The 26,517-nt window shown below is 41.8% G+C and overlaps 1 protein-coding gene across 1 annotated transcript; it reads right to left on the bottom strand.

Moving 5' to 3' along the window:
* Positions 1-35: 35 nt before the first annotated feature.
* Positions 36-26,325, bottom strand: NT5E (5'-nucleotidase ecto). Its single transcript, XM_075046568.1, has 9 exons — positions 25,635-26,325; positions 20,856-21,078; positions 15,496-15,684; positions 10,792-10,989; positions 9,149-9,300; positions 5,798-5,906; positions 4,846-4,995; positions 3,100-3,300; positions 36-2,221 (listed from the first exon to the last, which is right to left on the bottom strand). The coding sequence occupies exons 1-9, from the start codon at positions 25,971-25,973 to the stop codon at positions 2,064-2,066; spliced, it is 1,719 nt and encodes a 572-aa protein (XP_074902669.1). The 5' UTR covers positions 25,974-26,325; the 3' UTR covers positions 36-2,063.
* Positions 26,326-26,517: the final 192 nt, after the last annotated feature.

Below are 26,517 nucleotides of genomic sequence, written 5' to 3'. Positions count from 1 at the left end.
TCTTATCTGGGTTTGTTGGGTTTTTTTCTGACATCCTCTTTACAGGCTTAGGAAAGAGGATGTGAGTCTGTTCATAGCATTTTTAAAAAATTTATTAGTATAAAAATGTGTGGAAGATTTTTCCTGTAAATCTTAATTTGTTGGCCCATCCTTTATAAAAGAGACTTTGAAAAGGACTTTTCACGTGTGGATTTTTAACAAGTTTTACTCACAGAACAATACAGAGATATTTTAATAGGCATTCCTCAATTTTTCTTTTCAGACAACACCCATTGTCTCCTTTTTTACAAACAAACCAATCTAATGCCATATTAGTGTTCTTTGTCAATACAATTTGCATTATCTAGCTGTATTACTCTTGCATACCTTTTCCTTCTGTTTGTCAAAAGAAGGTAAAAGTGTTATTTCTCTCCAGATATGACAAAGGAGTTGTTACAACTCCTTAAATTTGGTGTGCAGGCACAGCTCGGTCCATAAGTGCACTCTCTGTTACTGGTTTTGTGTTGATTTGGGAAGACCATTCTGTAAATTAATAACTTTAGGGACTGGTACTGACAAATCATCAATGCCATGTTATAACTAGTAGTGTGTCAAGGTCAGTTGTTGTTTGTCTCCCTGTTCTAACATAGCTTACCTAATGCAGCTGTGTAGTCCAGATCTTTTCATGCACAACTCTTGAATTTATGTGGAAGCTAATGAGGTCTTAAAAATTAAGCATACTGATATTTTAATGCACTTACTTTCTCCTTGAAGTCTGCAGGTACAGTCAATTTAAGAGGCAAGTAGCTTTGGTCCATAAAAGACTATAGTGCGCTTTCCAGAAAAACAAAGCAGGCTTATTTAAAACACTGATAATCAGTTTAATACAGCAGTAAACAGCAAGGAAACATGTTGATGTCAAAATTCCAAATGTGAACAATCTTAGAAAAACAATCATCATTTGCACTCATTTGTAAGCAGTCACTTCTTGATAAAGTGTCAGGAATGTACACTTAGAATTTAATCCGATTTCTGATTTTATACTCATTAGCCTATCTCTTACGACTGTGTATTTTTTAAACACAGCCCTCCCATAGAAGAGACAGGCTTTTGAGTTGTGATCACAATTACCATAAAGCCAGGTTATGCTGTAAAGAGCCCCATTACTGGGCTACTGCCAAAGGATGCCACAGTGCTGCAGGAGTGAATGCGTGTATCTGACATTCTCTCTGAACACTGATAACAGAGTAATGGTCAGCAGTCCTGTGCTTTGGTCTTTGGAAAAAGATGTAAAATTGAGCATATTTCTATGAAACATAATCATAGATTGTGTTCTCACCCTAGATGCAGTCCCCAAACTGGTCATGTTAAATAGTGAAGTATATGTACTCAATTTGTTAACATTTACCAAAATCAAATCAAGCTTTCATTCCATCCTTTATTAATGGAAAACATAAGTGCGATGCTGCATCTTCAAAAGTAAAATGGAAAAACTTTTTTTAATTGCTTGTAAATGGACCTCATGCTTTTAATGACACTGAGTTTAATCCAGCTCTTACAGGCATTGATGCAGGTATGATAAATATGACTAGAAGCAATGTAGAATTATTAGATTGAAAGCTTCAACCCTGAGTGGAGATCAAAGAAAGGTATATGCATCTATAATAAATCTATTTCTAGAAGCTTGTTTACATTGCTGGAATCAGATTCTTAATCAACTCACTATCTAAAGCAGCTTTTAAAAGACTTTTAAAAAATAAAAATATCCCATTTCGGCAAGTGGTTGTTTCGTGATGGAACATCAATATTCACTGGAACTTTGCTTCTTGAAACCTCAGACTGAATTACAGGTACCTGCTGATCCAAACGAAGAGAAGTCATGAATTCTGCCTACTCGTTCTGCACCGTGTGCTTCAATGACTCTACCAGATTAAAGCCAACTGGTTGTGCTGTTTACTGTTGACATGCAGAAACCTAAACACTCATTCATTTTAAGGTGTAAGAAAAGAGAACAGTTCTCTTTCCCTTCATCAGCATCATCTCTCCTCCTGCCTTCCTCCAAACGAAAACATAGTGAGCAAAAATCAAGTATGCAAGAACGTTACAGTGAACAATACAGAAATCAGGGTAAGACTTGCTTCAATAAGACTGCCAGAAGAAAACTTTATTCGACCTTCAACTGCTGGGTAAACTCTCTTCATTCTCTGGAGGTAACGGGAAACAACCTCAATATCAGGTTCACCTAAACAAACAAACAAACAAAAGTGTGTTCTCTCCAGCAGCCTAGCTGTTAACCAAAATTTGAGAACCTGTCTAAAATTGCAGTTTTAGCTCAAGTTTTAAAGCAAACTGTTTTCTACAGTTTGCCATGCTGAATCAGTATACACCAAGACAGGGCAAGGGTGTGGAGAATTTTCTTGTGCATGGATAAAACATCTATGGTGGTTTGTAGCCAGAATTTTTGGTATGAATGCTGAATTTCTAAGTTTGCATGCAGCTATAGCAGATCTTAAGACAGCATTGTAAAACACTTCCTTTCTGCCTCCCTAGCGCGGCATCTGTTGGCACCCTGCGTGCTGCTGCCTGCAGAACTCGTGAGAGTCCCGCTGCTTTCAGAGGGGCAGGCTAATTCCCACAGAGCAAGTCGGCATCTTTCCCCTTGGCCTCTGTATTGCTCGCCTGAGCTGCATGTCCTTTAGTAGTAGAGGTGACAATTCTGTCTTTGCAAATACTTATGTACAGTGGAAAGTTAAGGTCTAAAGAAAATAGCACCCTTCCTTTTGATGCATTGTTCAGTAATGAGTACAAGTGCAAGGCAGTACACGTAGTATGTACTCTATTGTGTGGTCTTGGCTTTTTTTCTGGTTTAGCATGATCTCAGAACTGCTCTCTAAGTAGTGCTGAATTGATAAGGCTCAGTTTCTCTTTGAAACTCTTATGATTTATGTGAAAAAATAATACAGTTACTGGCTACAACGAAAACTACCAATCCAGAGCAGTCAGACTGGAAGCAAACTGAATCTATCCAGTAAAAGCAAGAAGTCTGAGACTTATACTATAGAAAGATCTTTTAACTTTTAGGAATTGTTTGTCTGCTACCCTGTTGGTGCCTGTACTTACCTTTACTGTATCCCAGATTTTTGTCTTTCAGCATGTGATAGCCATCTCCTCCAAATAACATATAGGACGGAAGAGTCACATTGTATATTTCATCCATCTGGAGTGGGACGTAGGCTGGGACTCGGCAGGCTGTGCAAAGCACTTCTAAGCTAACAACTCTGCTTCCTGGGTCTCTGGAGAGATCATAGACCACGTGGATGCCTACAAAAATACACGTTTGAATGCCACTTCATACAGTGCCTATTGAACATACAGGGCTAGAAGCAGCATCCTCCATCATCTTCAGCTGATTCTTTACATTAGCTTCTGTGACTGAGAGGTTATATTGTTCTGAATTACACCAGTTAATGCCTTATCTTCCTTGCACGCTGCTCAACTATGCAAGAAAATTCATGAGATGAGAGAATTGCTGAAGCACTGTCCTACCTCAGTTACTTATCTGATCGTCTGTTCTCATCGCTACTCCACAGAAGAAAATTACGACTCATGGGATTAGCATACTGCAAGATAAAAATACCTTCCCTTATTTCTGTAGTCATATGCTTTCTCATTCCCCTGGCTTGTTGGCAGACATGACTTCTTTTAAAGCCAGCCAGCCACCCTAACTTAGCAGCTATTATGGATAATAAGTACTGTCCTGAAAAAAGAAAGCCAAGCCAGGGCTGAAAGTTGTGGTTTCTACTCCCTGTCGGAGAAGTAACGTTTCTAGCTGTGAGCCTTCCTCAGTCAAAGCCTGGGGAGACCTAGGCCCCCCAGAACAGCATTGCCAAGAATTTGCTGATCAAGAAGCCACTAAAGCTCATCCAAAGCACAGAGGCTCTTCCAGCCCTGGAGCTCTGCCTGCTCTGGATCTTCTGTCCTGAACCTTTTCCAGAGCTACCAGTTATCTTCTTTTTCTGTGAGAAGGCAGCAAGCAAAGGGGCTCCTGCTGCTTTACCTTAGTGGTAACTTACTGGTGAAAGTGTGAGATGTGGGTTGTGTCCTTGGCACGTGGGGGTTCTAAATCACATGGTGGGAGTAATGCCCCCATCACCAGGCTACGTGGGGGGAGAGGCATGGAGGGGGGAAAAATCCGTCAGCCCCTGCTGTTGAAGTTTAGCTTTTCTGCTAAATAAACAATAAAATCTGCACTGCATCACAGACCAGGAATAAACGTGACTGTAGCCTAGTACACATCTGGATAAATATATGGGGAGCTGCAATGCGTGTTTGTAATACAAACTGTTCATCCCTAAAATATTTAGAAATTCACTGGAGCAATTCCATAGCCCACTTGGACTAACTCCAAAACTGTCAGCAATCATCAGACAACGGCACAAAATGATTTTGATAAACTGAAATTTGGCAACAATTGGCAGAGACATCCAGTCTGGGGTTTCAGGTAGGCTGCCAGTCAAGAACTGAAAACAGGAGTTTGTTGTAGCTATTACTCTGTTAACAGCTATACTCAATTATATCTTCCTGTAGTTAATTGAAGTGTTAAACTGCTGCCTTTACAGATTACTGAACTAAATGGGAATCCTGTCTCTGCTGAAGTGAACAGCGATGGCCTGTGTTCTGCAGTGGCTCAATTAAACATACACAAGATAAACAGTGTTAGTTAGCTGGCACATGTGAGGCACATGACTCGGATGTATGGCAAATTTGATTTCTATTCTTAAAGAGGCTTCCAGGTGTAATACAAACAAGGCCAACAGAAGGGATGGCTCGTTTGGAAAACCAAGAAGAGGAAGGAAGAAAACGTACCTCCAACCTGCAGCAGCTCTCCGCTTCCTTCTCCGTATCTGTGCACACTGTGCTCAAAAGCCTCTTTCAGAGTGGAGCCTTTTACCCTTACCAAATCAAAACGACCTCCAAATGGCAAAACAGACAGCAAATCTTCCAAAGTAATGCTACCTGGGAGAATGAGACTTTATTTACTTCTTTCTTTTTTTTTTTTTAAGTTTACAAAATCATCTTATGTTCATTTAACAGTATGTTTTTGACAAGGAACATGGCAAATAAATACAATTTAAGAAAATGAGGGCCAGTAGAGGTGAGAATCACATATATTGTCCCAATCAAAGAAGCTGCATCTTTATCATCCAGCAAGTATCAAGGCCAATAAATCTGTAACTGTGTGTATTGCTATTCAAATAACTCTATTAGAAGAGTTTACAAACCACCAACCTAAGATGAAGAAACATAGCTATTCTTACTATGTCAGGCAATTTTTCCAATTGCTTCAGATTTACTCACATAGTCCTACAGAAAGATTTAGCTAAACTGAAAAAGGTGTTTGTTTTCAGGTTTCATTTATGTGGCATCAGGAAAATAAAAACTGTAAAACCTTACCACTGAGAAAAAAACAGAACTTACTTATTCTACAGCAGACTACAGAAGGCTCCCAGCAACCATACTGGATGACCCTCTATAGTAGGAGGTGAATATCCACTGTCTTTCTTTTTGTTCCAGGGCAGTAAGGAGAGAGAGAAATTATAAAAAGCATTGTGTACCAACAATGCTAGTAACTTCTATTAATGTCAGCCTGAGTGCAGTTGTGTTCCAATGATGGATAACGATTTCAGAAAGTTTGAAATCTCTTCCAAACACTGTGCAAATCCCATCAAAACAAGCCCATACCTAACACTGTTCAGGCTTGCATGATAACTTGATTCTTCCTCCTTGATAATGTCATTCAACTTGTAATTTTACATACCATTAGTGGTCTGTTCATCAATGGGTGACCGTATCCCACCTCCATTCAGGATGCACATTGAAACATGGTTCCATGACTTTTTATCTGGACGTCCGATATTCTCATAAAGCTACCAAAGGAGAATGTTTAAACTGATTTTTAATCTTCACTTAGTCTAGGCTCTGGAAATTTACACCCAATACAATCTGAGACTGAAAAGAGACAGAAACTTTTTATATCTTCTTTGACATTGCCTTCAGCCCCACTGTAAAACACTTAATTATTAAAAAACCACAAGGCAAAACCCATTAAAATAAGTATTTTGCTTTTTTAAACTTTTAACAAGAAAAAAATTTGCCTTTTTCTGTAAGGAACTCTTGGACTCTCCCATAGTCTGCATGTATATAACATGACCAGGGCAGGCCAGCTGAACACAGGAAGGATGATTTTTTTTGATTCCAGTGCTTGTGATAAAGACAAATGATTTGAGCGTATTTGGAGAATTGAGAAGTGAAAAAGACCTTAAATATAGCTGTGTGTTAAAAACATGTAGGGGAATGTGCAAATAAATCTAGCCCTTGTTTTGTTTCAGGGAATTAAGATTTTTCGGCTTCTCTGAGATTGTTTTTTACTATTTCAAATGGTCTTGGCAAACTAGGAAGATGTAGAAGAGTAGAGGAACAGGAAACAGGCATACGTGATCAGACCCAAAAGTCTACTCTGCACAGCATCTTGTCTCCAACAGTGGCAAGACTCTGACAAAATGCAAGGACAAGATAATATTTGCTTGTGGCATTCTAAGCAATAAAGAAAACGGAGACCAGGGATTTACTCAGTTGCATAGGGATGATAATCCTGCAGTGTTAATCCTCAGAAATAACTAAGTAGAACAGGAAAAGGCTGAGAAAAGAAACAAGGATAATGGAAGGGAGGGATAGGTTTCCGTACAGGAATGACTACAGTTATGACTCTTCAGTCTCACAAAGAAAGGAATACAGGAAGGACACGACAGAAGTCTATAAAATCAAGAAGGGCATGTGGAGGCTGGGTGGGAATCAGTGTGTTTTGTCATTTCAAGAAGGGTAAAAAAACTAAGAAAGATTCAGAGGGGTGACAAAGATCATCAAAGACAGAGAAAAGCTTCTGAATGTAGAAAGATCATGTAGGCTCAGACTGTCTGACCTGGTAAAGAGACAACGGAAGGAAAATATTTGAGAATCATGAGTGTGTGAAGAGGGTGGACAGGGACCAAGTGTTCCAGTGCAAGAACTACTCCTTGGCCTCCAGCGGGCATCCAGCCAGTGGGCAAGAGGCTGCACACAGACAAAAGACCAAGGTCTCTGCAGGACATGCAGGTCAGTGGTGGAATGCCCTTCCACCGGCTGTTGTTAAGGCTGAAGGCAGTCAAGAGGAGATGGGGCAAGTTTGGGGAAGAGAAGTTCCAGTGGGAGCTAGTAAATACCAAGACACCACTGCTGGCTTGGGAAGTCCCTGAGCCACAAGCTGGTAGGAGATGGGGCCAGATTTGAGTACAGCATCTCTACAGGCATGTCCATTCTTCCCTCTCCGTTCCTCCTCGGTCACTCTTGGAGACAAGACGTTGGGATGGATGGCCCTGTCATCTGTTCCAGTTTGGCCACTTCTCTGCTGCACCCCTATGCTAAGTGTTTGTGGCCTCTGACTTGTAGCTAGATGTGTAAACATTTTGTGGCTCCAGCTTAGTGATCGAGGTTATTCCCTATGGCCAGATCCATGACATATTCTTAAGTTCATAACTCATAATCAATGAGTGGATTGCAACTCTCCAGTCCTGAGCAGAGGCAGTTTGAAACAAGAGCTCACACAGTGCTGTTAGCAATTTCACAGCCTTTTCACGTCTGAGTTCCGTTAAAGTCCTTTGTAAAATGCCATCTGGGTCTGTCAACCTTTTATTCGGAGATTTTGGGCTGCTGTTGGAGAAGGATCTCTGAACTAAATGGTCTTCTGTTTTGACCCAGTACAACCTTTCAATAAATCTATCTTCTACATTTTGCAATCTCTGCATTTCCCAGGACAACTCTAAATATGAAAGTCTGTGGAACAGGCAGGTCTGTTTTTCACCTTCATACCCCTGAATGCATGGCAGTGGACAGGAAAGCAAGTGTCGAACTTGCAAGGCAAAGAACCTGAAGGGTAATCCATATATCCACTGATGACTGCAGGTGGTTGTCTAGAGACATCAATTTAACTAAAGTAGAATTTGACCTCCCAAGACAACGTATAGCAAGAAAATCTACAGGCTTCTGAAAGATTACGCTTACTTTCTTTAAGCTTGAAAAGTGCCAAAACATTTGATCACATTTTTCAAATAAAAATATTAAAAAGTCTAGCAGGAAAAAAAAGCAAGGGGCTGCAATTTTAGTAGAACTGTATGCAGAATACCCAAATCTTAATCTAATTTGGAAATTATCCCATGAACTAAGAATCACTTTAAGGATTACAATAAAAGGAATCACATGGATTGGATAAATAGCTTTGCAGACATATCTAAATGAAAACTCATGATTATTAATTGGCTCCTGTCCGCAATGCGGTGGGACGTTTATGGCAATGCTCATTTTCTGGAAACAGTCACATTAGTGAACATTTTTCCCTGGAGCACCCAAAGGAAATGGTACCACTGTGGGACAGTAAAACAATCAAAACCAGCTAGTTTAAGAACTGGAAGTGACTTCTCATAAAGAGACCTTCTGGTGTTATGTGACTGTTAAAGCCTAGTGATACCTGTCAGGATGCAGCAGGGGCCAGTGTCTCCCTCTGGGCTGGGGGTTTTTACCTCTTCTGTGCCCAGCCTTGTGTATGGCCTTTCCCCCTCCTTTGCTTCAGCTGGCACCTTCTGGGCTCTTCAAGGGGACAATTCATATCAGTAACTTGGCAGGAAACTACCCAGATTTTTTTTTTCCTGGCCTAGTGCATTAAAAAGTGACAGCAGAGCCCAGTGAGTAATGACAGGGCAGAAGGCAAATGCTGTGAGCAGGGGGCTGACAGCAGGGCAGGAGAGGGGCAGGAGAGCCAAGCTCTCCTCCTTGCTTGAGAAATGGGCTCTTAGATCAGACTGCCATGTCTCTTAAAACTGCAGCCTCAGAGCCAGCTGTGAACAAGCCGTTCTCTATAGGAGGATATACACAAAGAACAAACCACTCCTTACTCTACACGGGAAGATTCATTATAGCCTTGCTTCTGTCAGATCTTTCTAGGAGCGTGCTAGATATTACAGTGTTGGAAAGGAGCACAGAGCCTGTGCGCTGATAGTTTGGAGCCTGGGAGCATTTAATCTGATAGCTCTGGAGTAACACTTAGATTTGATTGCCACCTGTGGTGGCAACATCTTACCACAGCATCACAAAGCAAATTTCCCATGTTACATTCTTGGAAACGGCATGCTTGGCTTGTACCGTTCAGGTAAACGCTAGTTTTTCCAATCTCTTTGGAATAATTGCTCAGGTTTTTCCTCCATTTTTCCACTTCTTCTTTAATGTGCTCATCTATAAAGTAGTATAGAAGTGTAAAATAAGCATCACACGTATCTTATATTAGTGACACTTCAGTGAATACAAAGCTTAGGAAAAAACCCTGTTCTTCATGATTCTAAAATTTTACACTTTCCCTAAAGGCTCTTCAAGCAACACGACATCTACACTCACTTCCAACAAAGCCTGGAAAGGGAGCAGGCAGGACAGGACAATGAAGTGAACAAGCTATTCCTGTTAGACAAGGCTATCTCTTCTATAACACTTAAAAATATTTTTACCCAGTTCTATTCTCTCTGACCACTGACCAATGGGGTTTGTAGCACCTACCTTGACAGGTGAGAGAATTTTTAATATGCAAGTGAGCTTGGTCTTTATTTGACATAGTATTTTTTTTTCTATTTATAGCTTCCTCCCCTTTAATGTAGTGCTAAAAGGAATACTAGCTCTAATATCAACATCAAGGAATAAACCCTTTATAGAAATTAATTCTCTATGTATATCTTTCTGCCAGGTGCAAATCTAATTCTTTCAGGAAAAAAAACCAGATACAAAGATACTTGTACATACAGACAGATAATGTCACAAATGTTTTATATCAGCTATTCGTTTTAAGCAATTTGCCATGTAACTGTCAGCAACATAATTTGTAAAATGAGAGCACCTATGTATCTGAACTTTCACTCTTCCTGATGTCAGAGAGAGAAGTCTCTTTACAGCATCTCATTACATAAACAGATCACTGAGAATAACATAGTAAATAAGAGTATCTATGATCACGTCATTTTTAAAGGACTTATTTTATAAAGACTCTGGTAGAACCTTGAAAGTGTGATAAAACCTCAGAGCTTCATGCAGCAAACACTGGACAAGAAGCAAAGACTAGAGAACCAGCTGCGGGTAATTACAGAGCTGATGAAAAACAGGTAACAGCTCAGACAGAGCTACAAACAGAAAGCAACAGAAGGACTCTCCTCCTCCCAGTTCTTTAAATGTCTCAGACCTGAAACACTGAACACACTCAGCACTGAAAACAGGAAGACGTGGGGTTTATGTATTATATTTGCACATTGACAGAGTATTCAAATTTTTTTCTGGAACATTTCCACTTTCCTATATTGCCCTAAACTCTGTTCTGAAGAACCCACCCTCTGGCAAAAGAGTGTAAATTAGTACTCATAATCTTTTAAATCATAATTACAAGGCTAGCTAAATTGGCTGTGCTAAATGGTAAGGTAGTGTACCACCGGAGTTCCTACAAATGGACTTTCAGTGATTTTAAATGGACAAAAACATACACTGAATTTGTACGTATTCAAAGGCCACTGTTCAGAAAGAGAAATAGAGGCAAATGGGTACATTTGTAACACAACCCTACACAGAAGAGAACTGCAAGCTCAGGAAGAAAGCTTAATTCTTCTTTGACATTGTACTGTGTATTTAACATAATAACACTTGAATTGTAGTAGAGTGCTGCAGGCAAATTCAAATATCTAGTCCACATACCTTCAGGAACACTGCTGTCCAGCAGAATGGGGTTTCCAACTGCTTCAACTACATTTCCTTCCTTGTCAAATGTAACATTTAAGTAACCAAGATATTTTCCATAAGCATAAGCTTGTACAACTGGCACCTTCCTCCCATCATCTGAGTCAACCATGAATGGATACGGGCCAGCTGGCTGTTCAGTAGAGGGTGGGTTGCCTGCATGAAACAAACATGTAAAGCAGGTCTTCAGCTCATATGACCTTCAAGGAATTATTAGAATGACATTTCAAATGTTTCTCAGCCTTAAAAAAAACCCAAATAGGATATTAAGCAGAAACAACAATGAATGTATTGGACGACAAGCACACACTTGATTGTTCAGTTATGTTATTTCATATGAGACAATGTTGTTTTCAGGACATGAGCTATAATAACTGCCACAGTGTTTTTTAAGTTGTGACATCATGTCACAATAGTAACAAAAGAACTTTTCATTCCAATTATTTCAATCTAAACCTCTCAGTAATTAATGCACACACACACCAGCCTCTGGCTGAAAAGTTTATTGTTAAGCTTTCACACTACATTATTCTGCATCAGATAGAAAATGAGAATGTTAGTAAAACATACATAGGACTTCTTGATATGGAAAAGTCTAATATATTTTTATTGATAATATGCAGTTGGAATACCTACAAGCAGTTCTGTGAATTTGTGCATACACTCAACTGATTTTTTTTTACTACGCCAAACAGCCTCCAAAATTTATGACAGCCTGCAAACCCTCTGCAGAAGGAAACTTCATTAGCATTAGAGTTATGTGGTCATGGTTTTAAAACTCTTATCAGCCTGCAAAGTTCGAAGGGTGGTTAGATGTAGGACTTGGAAACAGACAGATTAAAGCAAGGCACTTACAGAGAAAAGAGATCTCAGCTCAACTGGCATAGGCTACCACAGGATTTAGAAACCACACAGGGAAGGAAAGTGGCAAAGAAAACTACGCAGCACAGCTCTTGTCTCAAGGGTACCAGCCTTCTCCCTGTATCTCTGTGATAATATTATCTGAGTAGTATCACTCCCTCCTGTTATTCCCGTCAGTATTTCTACCCCACCGTCAGCCAAGACCAAGGTCGGGCAGCTCTGAGAGGCCCCACGCGCTGCGCGGCAGGCCCCACTGCACAGCCCTGCCAAAGCCCGCTGCTCGCTCCTGTCCCGAGGCCAGCAGCATTTCCCACCCGTGCGTCGGCCAGAGCTGGGGCGCCAGCAGGACGGGAGCATGGGGAAGCAGGCACAGAGGACACGAATCTGGAGGAAAGCAGGCTTTTCACTTCCACTGCTCACAGAACAACTGGTTTCCTTCCATTTAAAGTTGTTTACCTAATATGAAATCCTGGGATAAGCAGCATGACAAATGTTCCTTGTACAATTCCAACATTATTCCTATTTATCTCTGATCCCTCCTCCTACTCCAGGGAGAATGGCTGTAACAAACTACAAGCTGAAAAAAATTTACCAGAGAACTAGTTTTTCTACTTTCAGCCTAGCTGACAGAGTTGGTTTCTTGGTGGTGCATCTTCACTATTTGATATTTATTGTGGGAAGAATTTAAGAAATCCTGTAGTTAATGAGAACACTGCAGGATTTATGCACGCAAAAGTGGCTTTGAGTTTTTTGGAACTGAAAAAGGAATCAGTTTTGATCTCTTGCCCTTGTGTAGTCCTCAAATAAACAGAGCATTAGCAAGACAAAGTCATGCTTTCTGGTCATCATTTTAGTTTACATCAGCTGCACATGGTTAAGTGCTTGTCCAGAGCCTTATTCATTTCTTGCTTTCAAAGAAATACTTTGTGATACTGATACTTCTTGCAGGATTAATTATCACTATGACATTATTCCATTGTAAGACAAATGTGTTCCTTCTGAAATGAAGACTTTTCGGGGCATCTTATCACCAAAGAAAACAGCATTAGAATTCACGCATGCATCTCAGTCAAATTGTGAGATGCTGTTTCATTACAAATGCACAAATTCACACTGGTAACTGAAGAACCTGTAACACTTTCCTATCTTCTCACCTTGTTTTAGCCAACACACTACGTTCTCAGAACATCCTTTCTGATGAAAACCAGAAATTAAAATGCTCTAGCCTAAAATTACCACTAGTGTTTGAATCAGTTCTACAAACCCAAAGCACACCTGAACGAGTCAAGACAACATTTGCCACATAATCTGTGGAGAAACTGGAGATTTGCAAATGTGTGAGAGACAGATAGGTTGGACTAGTCCAAGATTAGGCCCTTATATTAAGATATCTCTATGGAGGTGTCTGAATGGGCAGTATGTCCCTCAACTCCCATGACAGCCAGAGATTCAGCTGACCAGCTGGTATGTCTCCACTTAGACCGAGCTGAAACATTCTCCCAAATTCTGCTGCCATTTATTGATTACATCTCTTGATTTAAATGAGAGCTTATATGTACACATAGACACACACATGCAGACATTTAAAATTAGATGTTTTACTCTGCAGTCAAATCACTTCCAGAGATGTGGCTATTTCATTGTGAATGTTGGCTGACGGCTCTGACTCAAGTGCACTCATGGTGCTCCTGGACAGACTAGCAAGTGCTTCTCAGCACTTGGAATAAAAATTATAGACTCAGACCACATTCTGTGAAAAAACATATTTTGACTAGATAAGTGGATACATATTTTTTGGTGTATCTCCCCCAGATATTTCTCCTTATTTTTTATTTTTCTCACCTCTCCAGTGTTAATAAAAAAGTAAGAGAGACTTGTTTTATCAAAACAGTACAGCCTTTGGAAAAGGGACCAGAACCCACTCCCAGCTGAGGTCATTAACCTGAAGGCTGCAGAGTCCCATGCTGTGTGCTCTCTCTGGCCTTGTGAATCTAGAACAGCTTCAAATGGGGAGAGATGGAACAGCTTGACCTAATGAAGTCTGACAGTGGGGTACTCCCTAGGATGACAAGAGATGTGCATGTGAACTCCTACAGATCTAGACAGGATATGAACTCAGATATCCCAACTCCTGGAGCACTTCAGATCATGATTTCAAAGCGTGAACACTGGCACCTCTTTGCAGCACACCAATAAGGCATTTTGACTACTACGGCTACACAGGCATTGACTAACGAGCCTGTGTGTAAGAATCTGGATTCCACTGTGTAAACCCACGATGAATGCACACTTTGAATACTGTGTGCATCCTTGATTTTCCCATCTCAAAAACAATTCAGTAAAACTGCTGGAAAATGCCACCAATGAGCAGCAGGCTGCACACAGACAAAAGACCAAGGTCTCTGCAGGACATGCAGGTCAGTGGTGGAATGCCCTTCCACCGGCTGTCATGAACGCTGAAGGCAGTCAAGGGGAGATGGGGCAAGTTTGGGGAAGAGAAATTCCAGTGGGAGCTAGTAAATACCAAGACACCACTGCTGGCTTGGGAAGTCCCTGAGCCACAAGCTGGTAGGAGATGGGGCCAGATTTGAGTACAGCATCTCTATAGGCTTGTCCATTCTTCCCTCACTGTTCCCCCTCGGTCACTCTTGGAGACAAAACGTTGGGATGGATGGCCCTGTCATCTGTTCCAGTTTGGTCACTTCTCTGCTGCACCCCTATGCTAAGTGTTTGTGGCCTCTGACTTGTAGCTAGATGTGTAAACGCTTTGTGGCTCCAGCTTAGTGATCAAAGTTATTCCCTATGGCCAAATTCAAGAGATATTCCAAACTGTTTAAAGTATAAATGTAGCATGTGATTGTTTCTCTTTAACAAGTGGGACAGTAAAAGGTGAGAACCTGGATGAGATAAAAAAGGCATGAGAAAGTGAGAGGAGATGAGCAGGGAGAGAAGAGCATGAAATGGACAGTGATTAAGTTCCTAGGGTACATGGTGCTACCCCTGTGACTAGGGCACAAGGGAAATTTCACTGAAAATTACAGAAAGTTCCTATTATAGTCTCAACCAGTTAATGAAGTTTCTGCTAAATTTAATGAGCTATCTTTGGTGGTTTAAAAAAACCAACCCTTTCTTTTACTTGTGTCCTTACACACTGGCACAGGGAAGGCAGCAGCACTGGAGAAGCTGCTGATGGCAGGTTTTGCCTAAAGTAGCATTGCTGTGGAAGAAGTCAGATCAACAATGTCTATCTCTGGAATGATGTCTACCTCTAGGGAAAAGAAGAATAAAGTCAGAGATTAAAAGAGGAACTGAAAAAGAGGTAACTTGGGAAAAGTTTTTTAATGGCAGGGCTAATGGAGACCTACGAATACAGAATTAGATTCTACAGAAAATCAACATCTCTATCACTTTTGAAGTCTTATATGATTGATTTTTTTGTTTAGGTCACACACAAGCTTAAATGTAAACATCTTATTTACTCCTTTATATGTGTGAGCTTGAAATAGGTACAATATACCCGGTAGTAATTTACCAGTATTACTACCTTTATTCCTCTATCCTGCTTTGTACAGATCACCTTGAACATCCATAGCATTAAGGAACCTTTCAGTGAGTTAGGGCACTTCTTGCTCACAGACTATTTTAAATCAATTTCTTCCATGGTAGTTATGGATAGGTACCAGCTATGAATCTGGCCCAGTACAGCCAGAAGTAAACTGTATTTGTGAAAGTTCTCCATGTTTAAAGAGAAACAGTTTCAGCTTTGATTTAGAAGTAACACTTTAGCAAGAAGTAAAATACCTGTATAGAGAAATGTGTTTGTATGTCCTCCAATTACAACATCCACTCCTTTCACTTTCTGGGCAATATTTTTGTCCACAGAAAATCCAGAATGTCCTAGTGCAATTATTTTGTTCACTCCCATAGCAGTAAGTTCATTGACTTGTACTTGCAGCGCTTCAATTTCATCTTCAAAGATTATATCATCCCCTTAAAAATAAAAAAAACAAACATGAATGTATTTACAAAGTACATTACTAGTTTAAAAAAAAAAAGTAGTTGATATCAGATACTATTTTGTATAACTATCAGAACTTTGAATGTCAGTGGCTTTCAAATGCCCTTAGTTGGTTCAAACTTCTGATCTGATGTTGTCCAGTCTCTCATGAGCACCTGTGTGCTTAGACTAATAAAACATTCCTGCACTGAGCTGTATGTACTTGCCCATACTAAACAAGTTTGTAACTCCATAAAAAAATTCCAGTGACACCAACTGTGGGATCAAAAATTGAATGGCTTTTATTATTTAAGTAGAGAAAGGAAACTAAATATGTCAGTAAGTGTTTGAGTATAAACACTTGTATTGTACTATAAAGCTTTTTTTCTTCCCAAATTTTATTTAAGATCTTCTCCAGAGTTAAATCTCTCTCTTTTTACTCCACACTCATCTCATTCTTTCCTCCGCCCCTCCCTGAGGCTTTAAATAGCAGCTTCTTCAAAGTCCTGCACTAAACTCTGAATTGCCTTTTTACACAAATTATCTCACCTAATGTGAATCACTCTCAGTAATACCAATACAGCACAGCACACAATTGAGCCACCATCCTGAAACAAGAACATAAAGAACAGAAAGTCTAGAATGGAGAAGCCTTTTCTGGACTACAATGTTGGGGAACTCACAATCTTTCTGCAAGGTTTCTGTGACTGCTGATATTATTCTAAAGTGACAAAAAGAAGAGCCCTAGACAAACATGCTCTTCTATCCTGGGCACAGTGTTTTGGGTTGTGCAAAACAACTCCCTATATAAGAGGCTAATTTATTTGACAAAATTTTAAGAATAGAGTTTAAGAACAGAGTCAACAAACTGTAATCCTAAACTTTCCGGTGAAGACAACCAAGTAACATTTCTACCAATTCCCCCTCTACCTAATTCCTCTCCTTCCTGCAGCGTTTTTTGATCAAACCATTTTGCAATATGCTTTTAAAGTCAAAAGATTTACATTATTTCATAATAAAGGGAGGAGTGAAACGAATTCACAATCCAGTGCAACATGTCTCAGGAAATGAAGAGGAAGCTGCGACAATGGAAGAGATAAAAGAGGGTTACATAAACTGGTTCACCACCACACCCATTGAATAGTTCTGTTACTGCCAGAGGGGATCTCTGTACTGCACATTGCAGAGTGAATTGTGCACTGCATCCCCACATTTTCTTCCTGTGGACCTCTTCTTAGAATCAAAGAGTCATAAGTTAATTGAGGTTGGAAGGGACCTCCGGGGGCCATCTAGTCCAAAACCCGCTCAAAGCAGGAACTCAAAGCCAGATGAGGATGCTCAGGGTCTTGTCTGAGCAAGCTGAAATTCCACAGACTCTCTGGGCAACCTGTTTCATGGCTTAACTGCTCTTACCGTGACAAATTTTTTCCTTACATCCTACCATAATTTCCTGTGGTACTACTTGAGCCCATTGTTTCTTGTCCTTTCTCTGTGCCCCTCTGGGAAGAGTCTGTCTCTGTCTTCTCTATAAACCCCCTTAAGACAATGGAAGACTGCACTTAGTTCCCCCTTAGCCTTCCTTCTCCAGGCTGGAGGAAGCTACCGGCTTCAGCCCCTCCTTGTACATCCCTGTGCTTGACAGAAGCTGGGCCTGATGCAGAGCTACTGGCAAAAGGGGAAGTCCAAGAAATGCTCCTTGAGCGTAGGCCCTTCCCGTGCTCATCTCACCACCCATGGACCAGCTACAATGGCCATGCACACCACGGTCCGGGTACCAGTTCTATAAAAAAGTTCTCTAAATGAAGAGCAAGGGCGAGCCGCTGACTACCTGTGCTAGCACGCAGTTGCCTGCAGGCTAACTTCACCCATGGCATGCAGCCAGGTGGCCCACGATAACGAAGCTCTTCCCATCAACACCAGCTCTGTCACTCCTCTACGCCACTGCAGCCTACAACGCACCATACACTGAAGACCTATTATTATTAATCTTCAGCCCACACTAAAACAAACAAACCTCACCCACCCAGCGACTGCCTGCTGCCCACCTCACCCTCAGAAAGGGATTCCTGCCTGGGGGCTGCAGGGGCTTCTCGCACCCCCTCTCCGTGACCCAGCCAGGGCACCTCACACAGCTTCATATCCTAGTCATCTCAGCATTTGATCTAATTGAGCTGAAACGGGCCAAAAGGTTCAAAAGTTATACAGCAGGGGACTGTAAGAGCAATTACACAGTGCTCATTTCTCTAAGAAACCAGGCAAAAAGCTTAGCACTCAGCTGCACATTTTTCAAAACAATCTGAACTGAAATAAAGTGGTTATTTAAGAGTTAGTTATTGCTTGTGTCAGTATTTCAGTTCTCTTTCAAGGCTGTAAATTGATGTGACATCCCCTTCTCTTTTTAGATGGGGTAGTTTCAGGTAAGACATCCAAACTGTGCTATAAATGAACGAGGAGAAAGAACTGGCAGCATGTTAAAAATATTATGCAAGCTAGCCAGAATAAAGTGGAATAAATGGAATTTAAAATTCCATTTTAGAAAACTCTGCCAAATTGATAGTTTTAGTAAATATTTTGCTTCCTGTAGGGTTACAGAGTAAGCAGCTTTGGGTTTCCACCTTATATGAAAAGACAGTGGACAAAATGAGACTTATTATTTCACAGCACCAAATGTGTATGTAGCATCTCTGAGGACAGATAAAGACATTAACTATTTTGTGGGGTTTACAACATCATAGCAGAACTAAAGCAAGTGAGCTGGTACCATCAAACACTGGAAGGATGGCCTTGGGATTATCAGTGCAAAGCAAATCATAGACAACTCAGTCTATGTGCCAAGTTATGAACAACTCTTGCAGGACGTGGAAAAACTGGTTGGGCATTCAGCTGAGATAGCTGTGTACAGCTGGAGAACTTTAGAAGAACTGCCAATTGGCTGTAATTTATAAATTGTGCTAAGAGTTCCCCATCCCTATGGTTTCCAAACAGTAACATTAACAGTACCTTCAGCAGAGATTAATTGTTCCTTCACAATGGAAACACTGAGATTTAAGGGCTTTATACTCTGCTCAAGCATGTTGATAGCTGTTTTAAGCAGACTATGAAAAGTACAAGTTGTAATTTTGTAATTGCGTGGAAGTTATTGAGATTTAACAATAGAAGAAATCACACTCAAAAGATTTCCGCGGAATGTAGTCCTGTAGGCATTCACATGTTTCAGCATTTTCAAGCTTCCTATTTGCCTTGAGAATGCCCTAAGAGTGTATAGCATGCCAAAGCAATTGCTGCAGAGTCTGAGAAAACTGAATCATCTGAAGAAGTGTGTAGAGATAAGCAAGGTGCTGAATTTAAAATTCACAATGTATCTTATTCGTTGAATTAAGGAATTAGGTTGATAATTATTTTGCCACCGACCCACGGTGCATGATTTTATCAGTCTGAAGGATTGCTAGGTCACAGGTGATACACAGTCACTGAGTTATATTAACATATCCTGAATTCACATTTTCAAAGCTTCCAAATGCTCCTCCACACACTGAGAAGACAAAGTGGAAAATTATAAAAACTCTGATCACTATAAATGTTGCTGTTAGAATTTGCCCTGCTTGCTGCTCAATTACACTGTGGGATATACTTGGCTTAGGGCTGCTTCAGCTCCATCTATGAACCTAAGAAGCCTTCCCTTTTAACACTGTTTTTTCTAGTTGTGGTCTCTGTTATAACATCTTAGCATACTAATGCATTCAGTATGATGTCTAGATGTTACTAGAAATGTACTTAAATGCTTCAGAGAATCATTCCAACACTATCTGGCTTTTCCTCTAGTACATTTATTTGCAAGACAGTTAATTTGATGACCTTACTGCACCAACACAGTTGTTTGGAAGAAGAGCTGAGATCTATTTTATTAATACTTAATGAAGAACAATATTGGCCATCTGTCCATTTTTCAAACTTAGCATGATGTCAGATGATATCTACCCTCATGCCCTCAAGCACAGGTAAAATTCTATTGCCTACACAAAATACAGATCAATTTACTTTTTCACTGGGGGAGAAAAAGAAAGGACTCCAAAAACACACCACTGTAAAATAGAAGTGAGATACAGAAGTCTATTCTGACCTCAGACATCCACTTCCTGATAGTTTAAACATGAAGCATAGGAATTAAAAAGCACAGAAAGAACAGCTTTATATTGTAATACTTCCTCAAAGTATTGAATATTCCTTTTCTCAAGAAAGCTATGCATTACTTCTTTATTACTAAGCAATAGAAAGAGAAGTAATAATATGAAGTCCTTTTTCAACGTGGAAAATGTTTTAAACCAGTCCTTAGGGCATCACTACTGCAAAAACCACGGAAGAAGGTCTGATTTTGTCAGAGGAGGGCTGAGCTTTGAGCAAGCAGTGACTCAGATCTCCTACAGCTGATTTAAATGTGTTTCTCATTCCCATAGACTATTTTATTTTACTAAAGAAAAACAAAACTCAACAAACCAAAACCCCTTAAATGTTGGAAAAAATAGTCAGAAATTGAGAAGTCTTTTTCCTCATCAATTCTAATTTTACTCATGAATGAAGCAATTGTGGTAAAAGCTGAATGGGTGTTCCTTCTGTAGTCTAATTTCTGGAAATATTTGAGAGGCTAAAAACATCTTGGGCAACTTCTGCTTCAAAAACGCTTATGAAGCTCTCCTTGCTTTTACTAGGGCTTGAGCAGGGAGGCATCCAAGAGCAAAATTTCAACACACAGAGAAATGTCTTGGTTCGAACACATTTCACTCTGGAGACAAGCTGTATTCATGTTTTAACATTTGTTAAAATGGATAAATAACAATAAAATATAAAAAAATATAAATTTAAAAACCCAAACAACAATAAAAACCCCACCCCCAGCTCTCCTGCAATCTCACTGACCTTCTTTTATTCTTAGATAATTCAGTGATGCTAAATAATTCAGGTCTGTATGAAAATGGCTTTTAATGTTAACAAGCCTTCTCCAGTTTAAAAATCAGGCAGTTACAAAGTTGAATAATACAAGTAAGTACTGATAAAACAACAAACTTCTCATTTTTCAGCTGAAAACATTCATCTTTGGATTCAAACAAGTGGGCAAGTAATAAAATAGTAACAAAGGATATAAACTTATAAACTAATGAAAACATACCTGGCTGTGAAAGAAAAGAAGTTTCCTTTGTAGTGTAGCCAACAATTCCTACTGATTCTGAGTCAAAATGTACTATTTTAAAAGGATTAACATATTTCATCATTTCGTTTGCTAATGGTGTTTTCCCCTTAATGTTTGCACTCAGGATTGTAAAATTAGCATTTTTAAGAAGAGGATCCAATAATCCGCTCACACCTTCATCAAACTCATGGTTCCCCAAAGCCTGTGAAAAGCAAGAAGAAAATATAAGACTCTACCTCCAATATTCAGTCTAAATACAATCATAAATGGTATACAAGGTATGTTTGAGAAAACAAAGACTATGTTCTAGGGAAGAAAACCCTATCTTGTCTAAACGAGCACATTCCTGTTTCTCAAAAACACAGAAATGTTTTTTTTTTAGGTTTAGGTTTTTGCTTTTCAGACTCTCTTATATCAATACAGATGTGAAAGTCAAAATCTAAAACCTATCTAAATAAGTGTAATCATATACCAGATTAAAACCCACTGTTTTTTCATCCTGTAACTGCAAGAAAGAGGATTAACAATAACCACAAAGGAAAACATGTATTTTGTGTACGGAAAATACACTGTTTAAAAAAATACTGAAGAATATGTTAAATGCCAATGACAATATTTGTTATCTTTAAACAAAACATGCATTTTAAGAGTTTGTGCTTGGACTACAGTTTTTTAAACATCTTTAATTCACATTTGTAAGAGTTCTCGTGTGCTTTAATATGTAACAAGAAAATATAATTTTCTAGCCATCATCAGTATCGTTACCTAGTGGAAGCCCTAACATTTATCAACTAGGGAGAATCTCCATAGACAGTTCATAGTAGGTGTGTGTGCACACATGCAGGTGTGTGCCTAACACTGTGAAGTGCTAAGACTATCACACAAAATGAGCAGCCCAGTTTATTTATTAGCAAGGTAATACCAACAAGATGAGAATGTTTAGTTGTTCTAAGTTGGTTAAGCAGACAAAAACGGACTTACCTTAAGGGACCATGGAAGTTTCACCTCCTCGCCCCTTTTTCATGCTCGGCCTAAGTTGCCACATGCCTGTACCTGCAAGTTTGGCAATAGCCAGCAAAACCTCCGCAGACAGCAACTTTGCAGAAGCACAATATACATAAGAACCTTGTAGCATATTTAGGTGTTAATGAAGGAAAAGATATATCTACAGAAATGTGCTAATAGTGCAACTTGGTACATGGTAACTTGGTACAAGTTTTCAGGTGGCAACTGGAGCAAAGCATGAAAGGGGTGCTAGAGCCAATGGGCCAAAAGTGTGCCAAAAGTTCCAGACAAAAGTGTGCTCATAATTTCATTCTGAAGATAAAGTGAGGAAAGTCACATACATCATCTAAAAAGACTTATATACCTCTCTGGTTTACTTAGATAAACAACTCCTATGTGTTTGTTGAACTTTTATTCCCCAAACAGATTACATTAACCTTGATCATGTTCCAACCCCAGCAAGACCAGGAAACCACTACAGGCATGGAATCTCAGTATTTCAATCAACTGATGGGCAGTGTCATTCTTTTCGAGGAGACAAAGACTCCTGACTCCTCTAATCCCCACAGGCAGGTAGTCAACGGCCCTGTGAAAAATCAGGGTATCGGCAGTAGCTTGCATTGGCAACCTTCTGACACTAGTGAGAACATTACTCACACTGCAGGAAAGGAGCCAAATTGTTTGCATGCTACTGCAGCACTTTTTCAAAAGAACTGAGAACTATCTTTAAGAAAATCCTGACTTGGGAAGACACAATGCACTCCAATTATATTCCATTTCTAACTGTATTCTAACTGCAGTCTAATTTGCTGTAAAAAATAATTAAAAAAATAATAACACTCTAAGGAGATGCTGCCTGATGTTCTGAAAAGACATCCATGGACTGGTACAGCATCTCAGAATGGTATCAAGCTATTTCCTTTTGGCTGATGCATATGCCTTCCATTCCTCCTAAATATGCAATTAAACCTCCCAAAAAAGGTTGAAAATGAAGTAAGAATTTGAATTGGATATAACTGCCATTAGCTTGTTGGGAAAGAATCCCCCAACCAACCACTTATGAAACATTGTTTCTCTTGGCTTTGTATCTTGCATTTGGATTACTTCATGTCCATTAGGTTACAAGCTTTGATCAAAACTTTTCCCATGGTGTGGGTGGTTATAAAGTCTCTTGTTCATGAGAAATCACTGGTGGCTAATAATAGTTTTATTTTTGATGCAGCTCCTCCTTTTGGGAGGAGGATGTGGAGCGTTTTGGGTTCCTGTACTCTACCTAACTACCCTCATGTCCAGAGCTTCTTTCTAGGTCTCTGTACCTGTGCAATATGCCTTCACCAAATCTAAATCCGCTGGCCAATGTAAGTGTAAGTCACAAGGGGGAAAAACCAGAAGTATTCAGGCACACAGCATGTGATCATATAATCCTCCTTTTCACAAGAAACCAGGCTAAAAATATTGCAAAATCAGGATACAAATTAACAGAAGGATGCAACTTAAAAATAAAATTATAAGACTTCTATCACCCCTCCAATTACTGCCTTTGTGGTACTTAATTTGGATTTTGGTGTTAATTACACCAAAAAGCAAGGCTAGTGCCAAGAAAATTTGGAAGGCAATACCTAGCTAAACAGGAGAAAATTGGCTTCAGGTGATAACGGGCATAAATGAGAAAAGAGGAAACCTAAAAAAGGAAAAAGGAAATCTGTCCCATTCATGGAACAAACCTCTAACTCTGCCTGGTTGCCCTAAATGCTCCTATGGCTCCTGCCCCCATCCTGCAACAACTTCTATGACTCACGTTTACTTCTTTCAGCTTGTTTGTAATCCTACTCCTGTATCTCACTTTCAACCAATTCAGTAATCCCCACCTCTTCTGTTAGGAATGTGACTTCCCAAATTTTGCTTAAAGAAACACTAGCTCACCTTCTGCAGTGTGGCTCTTACCTTGCTCCCTGTGCCCACCCCTGGCCACCACCCCCACTGCATGGCCCCCACGGTCCATGGACACAAGAACCAAAAAGGATGCTGCAGTGCTGCCCAACATTAGGCATCTGTCCTCAGGCTCTTGGGTAGCAGTGCTAAAAACTCTGTAGCTTCTCAGTCTATCCTATCCCCTTCTATCCACTGACAATATTCCAATTATAACATGCAGCACCTCCACAGAGAGCAAGTGGCTGACTACTTCACCTAAGGCATTAGCATCCAATACAAGCCTCTGGCTATCCAGTATGGTGTGGAATCATTTTTTAATCTTATTCTGATGAAAAAGCTCATGGGATCTCCTAAACAGTCAGCAGTTGCTTCCTACATAGCGTGTTTCTGAAACTGAGCACTAGTTCAACATTGCTGATTTTGCCGGAAAAAATTTCGTTCTGTGATATGATCACAAGAAATGACAGCCAGCAGTAAGCTTTGGGAAGAAAGGTAGGAAAAAACACCTCGAGCTATTTCTGCACTGCAGAACCCCAAAGTGCTCCCTAGATCTCAGTGAGGGTGAGTCCTGAATGCACACACTCCTCCCTGTCACCATCGGGAGGAAAAACCCTGTTAATGTTAGTTTTACGGTTAGGAAACCATTCATTAGGCCGGGGAGCAGTATTCTTCACAGACCTGTCTGTCTGGTATGAAGTGTGTTTAGCCTAGGAGAGTGCACTAGGGCATCCCTTTCCCTTCGGTAGCAGCTCTGAGGCAGAGGGAAAGAAATGGATGAAGCCATTTTTACCTGGGAAAGTGCAGTCCTTTCCAGAGAAGGCTAAAAAGATGAAGACAGAGGATGTGAAATGCACTGAAGATTTTCCCCTCAAGCTGTCAATTGGGATGAAATAAACACCTAGTCACTCTCAAACAGCACTCACCCTCAAACATAACTTTAATCTCTCTCCTCCCTTCTGGGGTTGTACGCAAGCAAAATAAGGCATGATAATTCTTTATATATTAACAGGCTGTTGCCCTGAGACAAAAGAGTTAAGGACATGGAGTGACATCCCCGAATATCAGTCTCAAATTCTTCTACTGTCCTCTCAGCACTCAGATGACCAAAAGAGACAGAGTAAAGGTGCGGGACCGGCACAGTCTCAGAGAGCTCCCTCAGAGATGATGCCGTTACAGTCCCTGGGCCAGTCGCACACAGCCCCTTACACCCCACCATGACCACAGCTCTGGTGGGACTGGACACGCCCAGGGTGGGACTGATGAAAACCAAAAATCCTCGCCCTCGGGAACAGCGCTGCCAACATGTGCCACCTGTCCCTTCCCGCAGGACCGAAGCCAGCGGCGCAGGCTGCGAGCCTCGGCCGAGCTCAGTCCCTCCATCGCAGGGCAGGCTCCTTGCCCAGCTTTTGCTGGGCTCGCTTCCATGCCTCTGCCACCCCTCCCCAACGGAGCCCGTCCAGCCCCCTGCCTGCCTCAAGCCCCTGCCTCTCCCAAAGGAGCTCTTCCACCGCATCACTGTCTTTTCCTCCGTGCAGCCTTGGCTCCCGGTCCCTGGCTGCCCGCGGGGCTGCCAGCTCACGACTTTATTCGGCCGGGTGCCTGTCACCCATCCCATCGCTTCTCTTCTCCCTGCTCACCTCCCGCCCACCTTCGACCACGGTTTTACCCTAACCGACAGCCTTCTCCGATGCAACGCTACGCACTCCAAAGGCGGCAATGCAAAAGGAACGGCAGCAGGGGAGGAAAGCGAGGAACGGCCCCAGCACCCGAGGTGGGGAGCGGGAGCCCCCCGCCGCGCCGCCCGCCCCCGGCCCGCTTTACCATGGCATCGTAGCGCAGGAGGTTCATGAAGTGCACCGCCTCCCGGCCCTTGAAGTGGGAGAACCACACCGTGCCCTGGTACTGGTCCCCGGCGTCCAGCAGCAGCACGTTGCGGTGCGCGGCCCGCTCCGCCGCCACCCGCGCCGCTCTCCGCGCCGCGCCGCCGAAGCAGCCCGCCGCCGCCTCCGCGCACCTCCGCGTCCCCGCACCCTGCGCCTCCACCCGCCCGTGCACGTCGTTGGTGTGCAGCAGGGTCAGCCGCAGCTCCGCCGCCGCGCACAGCACCGCCGCCGCCGCCGCCGCCGCGCACAGCCACAGCGCGCCCGCCCGCCCCGCCATAGCCGCGGGGGCGGGGGGGGGGCTCCGCGCCGCTCCGCGGTACCGGGAAGGGAGGAGGGACGGCGAGCGCCGCGGCGGGGCGGGGAGCGGAGCGGAGCGGGCGAGACAGCCGCCGGGCAACCCGCGCAAGGCTGCCCCGGGGAGCCTCTGGCCGCCAAGCCGCCCGCAGCGAGGGCCCTCGCCGCCCTTCGGGCGCGGAAGCCGCAGGTGCTCCGCGTCTGCCGGGCGTGGGCGAGGGCTCGGCGGGGGCGGCCGCCCGGGCGCTTTTCGCCGGCGCCCCTGGCCGACAGCGCTGGCCGCCGGTCCTCGGGGCTCTCAGACCCCCAGGTCTCCCCCCCCGTCCCGTCCCGTCCTTCCGCAGGGCAGAGCTGCCGCCGGGTTGCAGACGGGCCTTCAGGCGGCTGCAGGAGGTCAAACGAGATGAAAATTGAGCCAGCAGCGAAAGGACAAACTCCAATGCTTACAGGAAGCCTTGGTGAATGTTTAGTACGCTGAAAGGAGTTTCCAAACCTTCACATGAAAATGTTTGTTTTAAGGGTTCCAC

Source organism: Buteo buteo, chromosome 15 (assembly GCF_964188355.1).
Source record: "Buteo buteo chromosome 15, bButBut1.hap1.1, whole genome shotgun sequence".
NCBI classification, from domain to species: Eukaryota; Metazoa; Chordata; class Aves; order Accipitriformes; family Accipitridae; genus Buteo; species Buteo buteo.
This window is presented reverse-complemented; position numbering and strand designations above follow the sequence as displayed.

Coding starts and splice junctions, on each gene's coding strand:
- NT5E (XM_075046568.1), bottom strand. CDS start 25,973: ATGGCGGGGCGGGCGGGCGCGCTGTGGCTGTGCGCGGCGGCGGCGGCG. Junction 9,301..10,791: donor GGACAGCAGTGTTCCTGAAG/GTATGTGGACTA, acceptor ACTACTTTATAG/ATGAGCACATTAAAGAAGAA. Junction 4,996..5,797: donor TGATGAACAGACCACTAATG/GTATGTAAAATT, acceptor TCATTCTCCCAG/GTAGCATTACTTTGGAAGAT.